At 45.3% G+C, this 12541-nt stretch overlaps 1 protein-coding gene across 1 annotated transcript; it reads left to right on the top strand.

Moving 5' to 3' along the window:
* Nucleotides 1–6412: 6412 nt before the first annotated feature.
* LOC142777061 (uncharacterized) lies at nucleotides 6413–7302 on the top strand. The gene has a single exon (XM_075881358.1). The coding sequence runs from the start codon at nucleotides 6549–6551 to the stop codon at nucleotides 6984–6986; it is 438 nt and encodes a 145-aa protein (XP_075737473.1). The 5' UTR covers nucleotides 6413–6548; the 3' UTR covers nucleotides 6987–7302.
* Nucleotides 7303–12541: the final 5239 nt, after the last annotated feature.

The following is a 12541-nucleotide window of genomic DNA, read 5'->3' as shown; positions in this document are numbered from 1 at the left end:
TACGTTACAGCCGCATTTCTGTTTTATTCACTTCGACCACTGTCTACATATGTCATTTACACTGTTAATTTATGCGTGCTAGTATTTTTCTTAATTATTTACCACACGCACCTGATTATACTGTGCTGTGAGTGCGTGTATGGTGCTAGAGGCCTAGTGAGGTGACGTTTCTTTCAACGTCACCTTTTGCCACCAGCACCATGTATGACAATCTTGATGATTGTTGCACAAATGAAAAAATAAAAAATTAAAAAATTACTGCCGTAAATAATCTTTGTACCCATCTGAAGTTGCCGTCTGCCACAGGAAGGCAACGCCGCAAGTTGCACTCAGATACATACTTTCTGTAATTTTTAAAGAATATTGGACACATTTCTTGAAACACCCTATACATTATATTCCTCAAGACGTAAAGCGTCAAGCAGACGTTCAAGAGTGCGTCTAATGTCCGCTTAATTATGAGGCTTGCGTAGAAGCCATAGGTGCGCGTCATGTTTTGTATATATTGAAGACGATTCTGTATAGTTATGAAAGACGTCGTCCTTGATAACTGGTTTCACAGGCCAGAAAGTAAACCCGTATATTATACGATGGCAAAAAGGCAACAGGTGTCAGCTATTCTAAACTTTTAAACTATATATATATATATATGTATATATATATATATATGTATATATATATATATATATATATATATATATATATATATATATATATATATATATATATATATATATATATATATATATATATATATATATATATATATATATATATATATATGCATCATCTGCCATTATAGCCGCTTTTTTTCACGCTAACTTGGCCATTTGCTGGCGTACGTATTTCTAGATATAAATTTCAGAGCTTGAAGACTTCATGGTCGTTGTTCCACCACTATGCGTGAATGACGTCTTCCATGACAGCCTTTGTTGCCGTTTTTCACATGCGCTGAACAAAAGAAATGTGCGAGCTTGTACGACTGGTGCAATGCCGCAGAACCAACGGTTGAGCAAGTTTTCGACCTAGCTTCTTAGTTTTAGTAACTCCAAGCTTTTGCGAGAGGAGCTAAATTTTTGTTAGTATAGTACTAAGTATGGCCACAGTCCATTGAAGGACTCTGGTATGGCTTAGGCTTGGCTATTCCCCAGTTTCGGTCAGTTCCCCGCATTGTGTACATGTTGCGTGGTTTGAACATGCCGTGCGACTAGCCTTTACGTTTTGTTATTTGTCCCGTAACTATAGCTGTTACGTAGTTTTTGGAGGGAACAGGTCACGGGACCAGCCATCACGTGATATCAATTCATTTTAGTCACGCGGCTATATAGTTCGTACGTGACTTTTGGACCTGTACGTCACTCTAACGATGTTACGTCCTTTTAGGGGAGTTTAGTCACGTTTCCAGCTGTTACGTGATGTTGCATTGATTTTAATCCTATGACTTATATAGTTACGTGGTGATAGAATGAAGAATTTTAGTTACGTGACAACATGTTACGCGACGTCTAGTCACGTGAGTTATGTGATGCGCCGTTATTTCAGGTGTTTTTTAGGCGTGTGAGTAGTTGTTACGTAGTGTAACGTGAAGTTGTCCTGTGTTTATTTTTAACGTGATTTGCGATTTTTGTCACGTGACTAAATATTGCATGATGTTACGTAACCTTTAGTAACGTGGCTAGTTATGGGCTTTTAAGAGATTTTCAGCACCGTGACCAGTCGTTACATGAGGTCATGCGATTTTAGTCACGTGGTTAGATGTACTGTGATGTCACGTGACATTTAGCCACGTGACTAGATGTTACGTCATTTTTAGTCATGCGACTAGTTGCCACGTAACAGATTCGTTCATCCGATTTATTCAATTACACGCAAGGCAAATCCGCCCATGTGTTGCGGGGCGAAGAAGAAACTGAAGAAGGGGACGAAGCGAACGCGTTTCGTGTACCCGGCGCCACGAAAAGCTTGAACAGCTCGGCTGTTAAAATCAACCATCGAAGCAGTATTTATTTATTGTCGCTCCGTTAATTAAGACAAAGGTGGAGCCTTCCTGTAACTTGCTCACACGCAGTAGAGCCAGAAATTATGTTTTTACGATCTGACGTCATGTTGTATCAGCTGTCAAAGAGGGTCGGCTCCATAATGGCAGGGTTTCTTATCTTTTCTACTTGTTATGAAACTATATACGGCGCATTGCGCTGTGGGAAAGCGCCACATAGTGCCCGCAGTTGTCGTGACATGGTGTCGCGTAGCTAGAAGGTAGAAGGTGACACTATAAGCGTTATAAGTGTTCTAGTCGTTATAGATTCCCCAATATACGCTATGACAAATGGACCTAGTGGATTCGTCCATAGCGCTCGGGAGCTTGATGGAGGGGGGGGGGGGTTCTGCTTTTTAGTGACCTAAGAACAAAAGGGGCGCAAAATATGCCCCATATTTTGACATATAAGAGGGGGTTGGGTTCACTGTAATAACCTTCGCCCCCTCGGCTGATAGGGAACTTTGTGCATGCCTTTGGATTCAGCCATCATGGCTACAAAAAAGGCGGCTGCTGTTTCCGGAGGGGTGCCGTCGTCAGATGAGCATGGGTAACCGGGTGTAGGCGAGACGTCTGCGTTGCTTGGCGTGCTATATGTTTCCCCTCGATGTGTCTCTGCATATGCTCGCATCGATAATCAGCAAATTGCCACGGCAGCAACACCTAGCATTTACCCTGCAGTCTCATATCTGAAGGCTGCCGCTCCGGGTGGGTCCAGGTACGAACTGATCAGTGCTATAACATTTGTATAAATAATGCAAGAACTTTTGTTTGGAAAGCGTAACAATTGCCTAGGACCAGCACGCGAAGCTCACAGCTGCGTCTGCATGCAATCGGTGCCGAAGTTTAGTTAAACAATTACGTGGGGATCTAGAAAGAACACGTGATCACGAGCGAAACTGCATCACATCATGAGGAACCTTGGTCTAGCTATTCTTCTAATAAATAACTCGCGTGCTGGTCAACACTCATCGCTGTCACGTCATGACCAGCGAGTCATATTTGTCAAACCATTTTACCTTCCCCTACAAATTTTTGTCTACCCCAAGTTAAGGGTGTGATCACAAGAGCACCCAGACGTAGGCGAACAAAAAGATAGCTAGCTAGCTAGCTAGCTAGCTAGATAGATAGATAGATAGATAGATAGATAGATAGATAGATAGATAGATAGATAGATAGATAGATAGATAGATAGATAGATAGATAGATAGATAGATAGATAGATAGATAGATAGATAGATAGATAGATAGATAGATAGACAGACAGACAGACAGACCCACCGTGGTGGTCTAGTGGCTAAGGTACTGGGCTGCTGACCCGCAGGTCGCGGGATCGAATCCCGGCTGCAGCGGCTGCATTTCCGATGGAGGCGGAAATGTTGTAGGCCCGTGTGCTGAGATTTGGGTGCACGTTAAAGAACCCCAGGTGGTCGAAATTTCCGGAGCCCTTCACTACGGCGTCTCTCATAATCTTATGGTGGTTTTGGGACGTTATACCCCACAAATCAATCAATCACAGACAAACAGACAGACAGACAGACAAACAGACAAATTTTGATAATTAAGTGGTCATTCTGGTGTTGGACATTGGGTTAACTATAATTATTTTTATGAAGAGAATTTATTTTCCTGTAACTACCATAAGCACGTTGTTGCAATTGGTCTTTATTACATACGCCTTAAAAGTTTGGTCGATAGTCACATGGCCTATATATTAAGGATTATAACTTCGTCTCTATGGTTGGTACACGCGGGCTGGCTACACCATTCATGCTTATATTTTGATTGCGCGTCCAGAAGAGTACGACGCAAGTTAATTAGGTTCAGTTCACTACATTAGTGCAGTGTTAAATAAGATACAGGACAAAAAAACTACGCAGACTCGGTCCTCTTTCAAGTTTAACTGCGCGCTTTAGTAGTCAAATGGATTACCAACACGCCCAAGCCTACGCTTTGTCCTGATTAGGTGCGGCGCCAGGTTTTCTTTACTCTAGGGGAGCACCCACGACAAGTGAGTTTCTCAAGGAGGCGGGGAGCTTTTGCGTTGTGTATGCTCTTGAGGGGGTGAGGACAGAGTGGGGAAGGCGTTCCCCCTCGTTCCCAAGCCTCCTTTTGTCGCAACCCCTGTAGTTGATCCTTCCCCCACGATCCAACAGCGATAGGTTGGGCTTTCGAGGAGCGGGATTCCTTCTGAAAAGCCATTTGAAAGGCGACGAAACCGGCTACATCGTGGCACGTGCAACGCGTGACTCGCGTGTAATAGCATCGGTTGCTTTTGTGTGCATTTATTTTGTTAAGTTTGCGTTAGAAATATTTGCCATGCCAGTAGCGACTTGTCACACCTGATAACTTTGTCTTATTTACAGGAGTGAACACGGAGGGCTAGAAGAACGTGGGGGGCACGCTGTTTCTGATATGCAGTCGTTAAACATGAAGCATTTCCAACGCTTGGGCAAGATTGCCTGCCGTTTTTTTTTATGAGCCTATCGTTAAGTACAAGCCTGGTTAGAGAATTAGGCCTTAACCAAGTTGCAATACGCTGCAGCGGTAAGACGCTACGCACGCACTCGCTCTCGCCAATAGTGGCCAAAATCGGAAAGCTTTTGCCATATGTTATGCTTTCGGTGCATGGTGTACTGATTTATTTCTTTTCTATAAAGGTTCCTAACTATTCAACCTTCATTTTGATACTGCTGTGTCCGATCTTACAAACCATCTACTTACGAAGGTTATGAGTATGGGTAAAACTATTCGAGACGTTTCCAGGGCTTCAAATATTATCAGAAGGATATAATAGACGACAGATTTCGGCAGCGTCTTTCCTCAAGATATGGAGCCGATAGCCAACTAATCACCACCATCGTCACAGTCAGTGCAATTGGCCGTCGCCAGTGGCGTAGTATAGTGCCTATAGTAGTGATTACAAGCCTAAAGAAAGTGTAGCTAGCAGGCCATCCTCGTTTCTCATTCGTCTTCTCTTTCTCTCTGTTTACTGAACTTTTTGCAATTATTTCCTTTTGTTTCTTTCTCGATTTTTTCTCCACCTCTTTTTCCTTTCATTATTTTTTTCTCTGTCTCACTATTTATCGATTCCTTTCACTTGGGGTGGGAGGTAGTTCTGACCTCCACCAGCCTGGCCGTTCAGCTCAAGGCCGTACAAAGGGCAGAGGAGGTGGCCACCAGGTTCAGCCTGGCGGATCACCTGCCTCCTCGAGTCTGACGACAATAAAGTTTTGCTCTCTCTCTCTCTCTCTCTCTCTCTCTCTCTCTCTCTCTCTCTCTCTCTCTCTCTCTCTCTCTCTCTCTAGTTTTTCTCTGTTCATTTCTATTTGGCCCTGTCTCGCTTCCTGTTTTTTTCTATCTCTTTTTGTGTATGTTTTTATCTTTTTCTCTGTCTGTCTGCCTTTTTATCTCTTTCTCTCTCTGTCTGCCTTTTAATCTCTCATGTATATTCCCTTTTTATCCCTATTTTTTTCTCGATAGCCTTCATAGATTACGAGAAGGCATTTGATTCAGTTCAAATATTAGCAGTCATGCAGACACTGCGGATCATGGCGTCGACAAATCATATATAAACATCATGGAAGAAATCTACAGAGAATCAACTGCCACCATAGTGCTCCATATAAAAGCGGCAGAATACCAATCGAGAAGGGTGTCAGACAAGGGGATACAATCTCCCCAATGCTATTTACCGCATGCTTATTGGAGGTTTTCGGAGGCATAGAATTGGATGGGTTAGGGATCATAGCTAATGGAGAGTACCTTATAGTAACCTGCACTTCGCCGATGACATTGCATTTTGTTACTCGGGGGACGAATTGCGACTCATGATTATAGAATTAGACAAGGAGAGCAGAAAGGCAGGTTTTAAAATTAATCTGCAGAAAACAAAGTAATGTATAGCAACCTCGGATGAGAACAGCGCTTCGAGATAGGTAATAGTGCACTTGAAGTTATAAAATACTACGTCTACTTAGAAGAGGTAATAACCACGGAGCCGAACCACGAGATTGAAGTAACTAAAAGAATAAGGATGGGGTGGAGCACATTTGGCCAGCACTCTCAAATCATGACTGGTAGATTGCAACTATCCTTCAAGAGGAATAACAGCTGCATCTTGCCGGTACTCACCTATAGCAGAAACCTGGAGACTAACAAAGAGGGCTCAGCTTAAATTGAGGACGACGCAGTGAGCGATGGAAAGGAAAATGATAGGTGTAACCTTAAGAGACAGAAGAGAGGAGAGTAGATCAGAGAACAAACCGGGATCAAAGATGTAGAGGGCACATGATGTTAATCACTCCAGTGGTGTTGGGTCTGGGGCGCACTTTACGGTTTTGGGTACACAAAGGATGGTGTACTAATAAACGGGGTCACTTGTGTTTGAGGCGTGGAGCGTGCGTCTAGTTACTGCAGCCTTCGGGATTTGGCCTGCGTCCCTCGCCGCCTCTGCTCGAACGCGCCCGTTACATGGCGTCAGAAGTGGGATCTCTGGTTCCTGCCTTCTGTCATGGCTAACAACGACGCTCCCCTTCCCAACGGTATGGTCACCAGTTTTCCTGGTCTCACCCCCACGGTCACCAGTCTTCATTTTCCTGCCTTCGTCCCAGCCAGCCTTTGGAACCCACCTCTGTTTTCCTTCGGCGATGCAGGCGAGTGGCTTCCCTGGCTAAAACAGTTCGAGGACCACGCTTTCGCTACCGGCATGCACGCAGCGCCGGACGAGACGCGGGTTAGGACGCTCCTCTACTCCATGGGTCCCCGGGCACGCATCTTCCTCAGTTCGCTCATGTCCGACAAAGACGCTTACAAGTCGTACGCGGAAGTCACCCGGCGGTTCACAAGCTACTTCGCGCACCCAGTAAACGAGATGTACGAGAGTTCTTGCTTCCACGAGCGGACGCAACCGCCCGGCGAGACAGTTGAAAGTTTCTTCACGGCCCTGTGAAACATGGCACGCAAGTGCAATTATCCGTCGCCAGCTGTCGAAGAGCGTCTTGTTTGCGGCCGTTTCGTCGTGGGTTCACTAGACTGTCGTCTCTCGGACAAACTGAGCCAAACCCTGAACCTCTCCTTGAATGATGCACTGGTGCAAGCCCGTCAACAAGAAGACGCAGAGCGGGAAAAGCAACGCCTGACCTCCGCCGCTGAACAAACGCCGTGGGCGTCTCACGTCCACGCGGCTACCTCGCGTAAACCAGCGCAGCGTCCAAGTGGACGACATGACAAACGGGACTCTGGCAAGAAGAGCTACAGCAGCGAGGCCTCGGAAGCTTCGAGAAGCAGCCACAGCGGGCAGTGCCGATTTTGCGGTCACGAGTTTCACCGACGGTCGGACTGCCCAGCTGCCAAAGCGATTTGTAGTACCGCAAGAAGCGAGGACACTTCGCGTTGGTGCGTCGCTCGAAAAAGCGTCTCGAATTTGTGGAGCTACACGCCGTCGCGGCGGGGGCTCAGAACGGACGCTACATGTAAGTGCACGTCGACGGGCACCCTCTTGTCTTCAAAGTGGACTCCGGCGCCGACGTCTCGGTGGTGCGGCGCACGTTTCCTGGCTACCCAGTCGTACTCAAGCCGCGTGGCGAAGAACGTTTTAGTCCCGACAAACAAGCTCTGAAGCTTCACGGTACCTTCTGCGCAGCTCTGTCTTGGCGGGGCAGGCAAACTAACGAACGGCTATACGTCGTCGAAGGTATAGAGCAACCTCTTTTCGGCTATCCCGCCATCGTTGCCCTTGGCGTCGTCAAGTTTATCGGCAATGTCACGCCAGCCGGGCCAGAGACGCCGTCTCGAGACGTTCCTGCAGCCATTTTCACCGACCTATCCCTCCCACTCCTTGCTATACCTCTCACTTTCGCGGTTCTACTCGACGACTTTCAGGCTCACCGGGAGTTCGCTCAGCTAAAGACTTACTGCAAGCAATGATGGCCTCGGAAGCAGAATATGCATCTCAACATGGGCAAGCTTTGGGCTCGCTGCCGCGCCATCGCCAAGGGGGCTGTTTGGTGGCCAACCATGGGGAATCAGATCAAGACCATGGTGGAAAACTGTCCCGATTGCGCCATGACGCAGGTCCAGCGAGCGAAGCCACTGCTTTCTACAGTGACGCTTCGCCGCTCTTGGGAGTGGGTCGGGGTGGACATCTTTCACCACGACGGAGCAGATTACCTTCTCCTCATCGACTTCTACTCGATGTACCCTGAAGTGCTGACCCTTCACTCGACGACGTGTACTGTGGTGATCTTCATCATCAAAAGTGTCTTTGCAAGACATAGGATTACTAAGTTACTTGTCAGCGACAATGGACCACAATTTTTGTCAGCAGAGTTCCGCGCCTTCTCCCAAAGTTATGGTTTCTCCCATGTCAACACCAGTCCCAGGTACCCTCAGTCTAATGGTGAAGTCGAGCACATGGTGCGAACGGTCAAGATACTCTTCAAGAAGTCTCCGGGCTTCATCTTCTGTCACGTATGTTTAACAACTATTTTTACTATCTTATTGTACGTACAGCCGTAGGAACACAACAGGAAGAAGGCTGCGTGCGCTGGCGTCTGCAATGCCTGTCATCTATCGCTTCCGTTGGAGGAGCTCCACAAGGAGTGAACAACATGTGACAACGAGATTGGACTTGTGCACCTCACCATGAATTCACTTAAAAGAATGGAGAAACTTCATGTGTATGTAAAAAAATAATAGATTTCGATGTCTCACTTTTGTCTTTCGTTGTTGCCGTGACAGCGGAAGCAGTTACACATAGGTGGCTAACTACTTTTTCGCGTGTTCTTTTCTGCGCGATTTGTTGCTCACTGCGCAGAAAAACAGGTGAAAAAAGTATTAGTTCTGGTGGAAAATAAGCAAAAAACAATGTTTGAACTGGGGATAAAAAGTTCATCAGATTGGAGTATATGAGTGGATCAACCGTTCGTCCGGTGAGGTGCAACTCTGAGGACTAACAGTTGCCCGGTATGGTGTAAATGTGGAGATTAACAGTTGCCCTATAAGGTGCGAATGTGAGGACTAAATGTTAGTCATTTGTGGTGAATTGTGGGACTAACGGGTACTCACTGAGGTGTGAATGTGAGGACTAAATGTTAGTCCCTTGAGCTCGTCTGTAGGGACTAACTGTTAGACCCAGTGCCGTTAGTCCTTAAAGGAAATAATGGTTGTGGCAGCCCCATTAGTCCCCAAAAGGACGAACAGCACACCCTTTTAACACCCTTTTCTTAGAATGTGGGCTTGCCCAATTCCTCTGGCGCATACTCGCTGGAGGTTTCTTTTTGTTCCCGTTAGACAGATATGGTCCGGCTTAAACAGATCCGATGTTAAAATTATCCGCGGTCTGTTTGCTATGGTGCTCGACTGCTGACCCGAAGGTCGCCGTACTGAATCCCCTTCATGGCGGCCGCATTTTCGATAAGGGATATAGTGTACCTGAGGCTTGTGCACTTAGATTGAAGTGCACGCTATAGAGCAGGTTGCTGAAATTGCCGTAGCTCTCCACTGCGGCGTCCCTCGTAATCATGTCATGGTTTTGGGATGTCATATCCCAACAAATATATTACATGCATGAAGTATAGGTGAGCCTCGCCCTCCCAAAAAAGATTTCTCGCTATGACTCATTGGCCATCGCTATACACGAAAAACTTTAATTTTGTTGACCCAGAGAAATTCATGGCTTTGCTTCTCGTATAACTTCTGATTAAAATAAATAACTTTATTAAGACTCGGCAACCTGAAAATTTTTCTGTATGGCAACCAGTAATCATTGTTAATGTTTTGAAAGAAAACAAGTAATATTTAGTTACATACAATCAATAAGAAAATGATTGGGCATTCTGACATTAGGTAAGAAAGACGAAATCAAATATATCATACACACCATGCGCTCCAAATGAGCACTTTTTTTTCTTGTTAAAGTTGTGCCTTAAAATTTTTTTAACGTATTTAGTTTGGTAAACAACGCCATGCTAGTATGGTAGAAAATGCTATGATGCAAAAGATTGTGCTACGGAAACGTAAATCAAGGAGACTCATTGGTGTCGCGACACCTTCGTATTGTGGTGGGGGGGGAGGGGGGGACCCTTTGCAAATGTTTCCCTGAAAACTGTCCTTTATACTTCATATTTAAATTGCTTCACAGATAATTGTTTAGCAGACTCACCATAAATTATACTCTGTAGTATGTAGCAATTCCGTGGGGCAGAAAGGAATTAAAAAATAAATGAATTTGCTCTTCGCTTCAGAAGCATAAAGCCACTAAAATGCGACGGGTTACTTCCAATGTTGCCACAAAGGTTGATCACGTTTAGCTTTAAAATTGCAATGCAAACAAAGAATTCCCGATCACTTATCATTATTTTCTCCTGTCGAAGCTTTGATGAACGCATTAAAATTTAATTGTGGAAAACACTGCTAGACTATTATTGAGTTAAAAAAATCACCAGGGAACACAAACATGCTTTGCACGGATATTTTCAGGGTTAAATCCTGGGAGGCTACGATAGGGAATGAAGATGAAGTAGAAAACAGCAGGGCCGCATTATAAGAAAAAAATATTTACTTAATATTTTCGCTTTTTGGTTTAACCCGAGTACCATATAAACCAGAAATATTTCAAAGGCTGCGATTTACGCTTCAACACGCACGCCTTCTAGAAGCACATTATTATTAACAATATTTGCATACTGTTACTTACAGAGTGGCCCTTAACATGAATGCGCGCTAGCGAGAGGATTGCAGTACTTCTTGCGTTAAGATATCATCATGGCGGTGTACAATCTCGGTAAGTAAAAGCTGTCGGGTAATATCCGCGGCTATTCCATACTTTCGCGGCGCGAAGACGCTTCGGCACAGCCGACTGTGGGTGACATGGGATCTCTATCGTCATTCTGCTCTGCAGTTATCTTTTGTTACAGAGCCGCAATCGCAGCTTGTATATACCCAGCTTTTACTTATCTCAGTCGTTTTATCAGGCCCACATGCACGAGCGGGGAAGTGTCACAGGAGCTCGCCATGAGTACAAGATAACGCCAGTGCGCAAAGCTTGCTCGAGCGATTTCGCATTCTTACCTTCTGTCTTGGTTGATTGTAAGCAGCAAGATATATACCAGAATCCTTGAATACTCTTAATGATCAAGACACTTCGCTGTCATACAATGGGGCAGCTTCATACGCTGCTAAAAGCTACTGCAACGCAGCGAAACAGTGAAGAGGGCAATATTCGCGTGCCGAAGCGTTTGCTCGGTGCTACATGCACGAGGCGATGGTTGCGCTGCTTTCTGTGAAGCTGTTGCGCTATTTTGTTAAACAGCTGAAATGTCCCTGTGGGACGGCGATGCCGCACTTGTTCTGAGTGCTGTCTGGCGGTTCCGTTCGCAAGAAATCATCCAACGATGCGTTTGGTTTACCGAGTAACAAGGAGCAGCTGCTAGACAGTGGCGCATGCATGATTCCAATTTTGATTGATTTGTGGGGTTTAACGTCCCAAAACCACTATATGATTAGGAGAGACGCCGTAGTGGAGGGCTCCGGAAATTTCGACCACCTGGGGTTCTTTAACGTGCACCCAAATCTGAGCACACGGGCCTACAACATTTCCGCCTCTAATGATTTCAATTTTAAAGCAATCTTCACGCGTATGTGCACGAAGCACATTGCGGCCGCGGACATCATCGCTGCCTGCAATTCTAATTTAAATGGTCTAAATCTTGTTCAGAAGTGGCATCGCGTCGGCGAAAAATTTATAGCTGGCGTTCGGAACACCCCTGTTAAGCTTTCTTGGTCATTAGACGAAATCATTTTGCAGAAGCAGCCCTAGCAGTATATATTTAATGATATCCCGTTAAAATACTTTCACAGTTGGAGAGAAAATTGAAAAGCCGCACCGGTGAAACAATCGGCTGTGCAATCAGTAAATCGCAATTTACTGATGGGCGAAGGGGGGGTGCAACACCCGAGATGTTTGCCTCTTTTTGTAAATGGCACCACTGGGACATTGTTGCGAGTGCGAGGCATTTGACTTTAGGCAAACATTAAAAATTATACTTAATAAATGTTTCACTATTAAAGGTTTCACGTCGACACTAACAGCTCTACCAAGCCACGGCGGCCGCATTCCACTGCAAAAAAAAAAGAAGGACCGCCTATTTAATTTAAATAAACGCCTTCGATGATCAAATATAGATCAAGGACGTCCTGACCCCGCAGTGCCTTATAATCATATATGATGGCTATGACGCTTTAAATACAGAATTATTTTAAACCACCGCGAGTCAAGTTTTGAGTGGTGCTTAGGGAATATTTTACGCATCTGTGTGCCTAAAGTATAGTATACGTGAAAAGTAAAGCGATCGTCATGGAGGTGTAGAAAGCTAAAACACCGAGGCTGTGTGGATGTGCCGCCCACAACCCCTGTGATAGCAATATTCGCCTGCCCTCTCAAGCAGAGGTATATGCCCTTAACGGCGGCCGCTTGCATCATATGAAACTGAGGCCGCACATTTA

The sequence above is a fragment of the Rhipicephalus microplus genome, chromosome X (assembly GCF_043290135.1).
Source record: "Rhipicephalus microplus isolate Deutch F79 chromosome X, USDA_Rmic, whole genome shotgun sequence".
NCBI classification, from domain to species: domain Eukaryota; kingdom Metazoa; phylum Arthropoda; class Arachnida; order Ixodida; family Ixodidae; genus Rhipicephalus; species Rhipicephalus microplus.
This window is presented reverse-complemented; position numbering and strand designations above follow the sequence as displayed.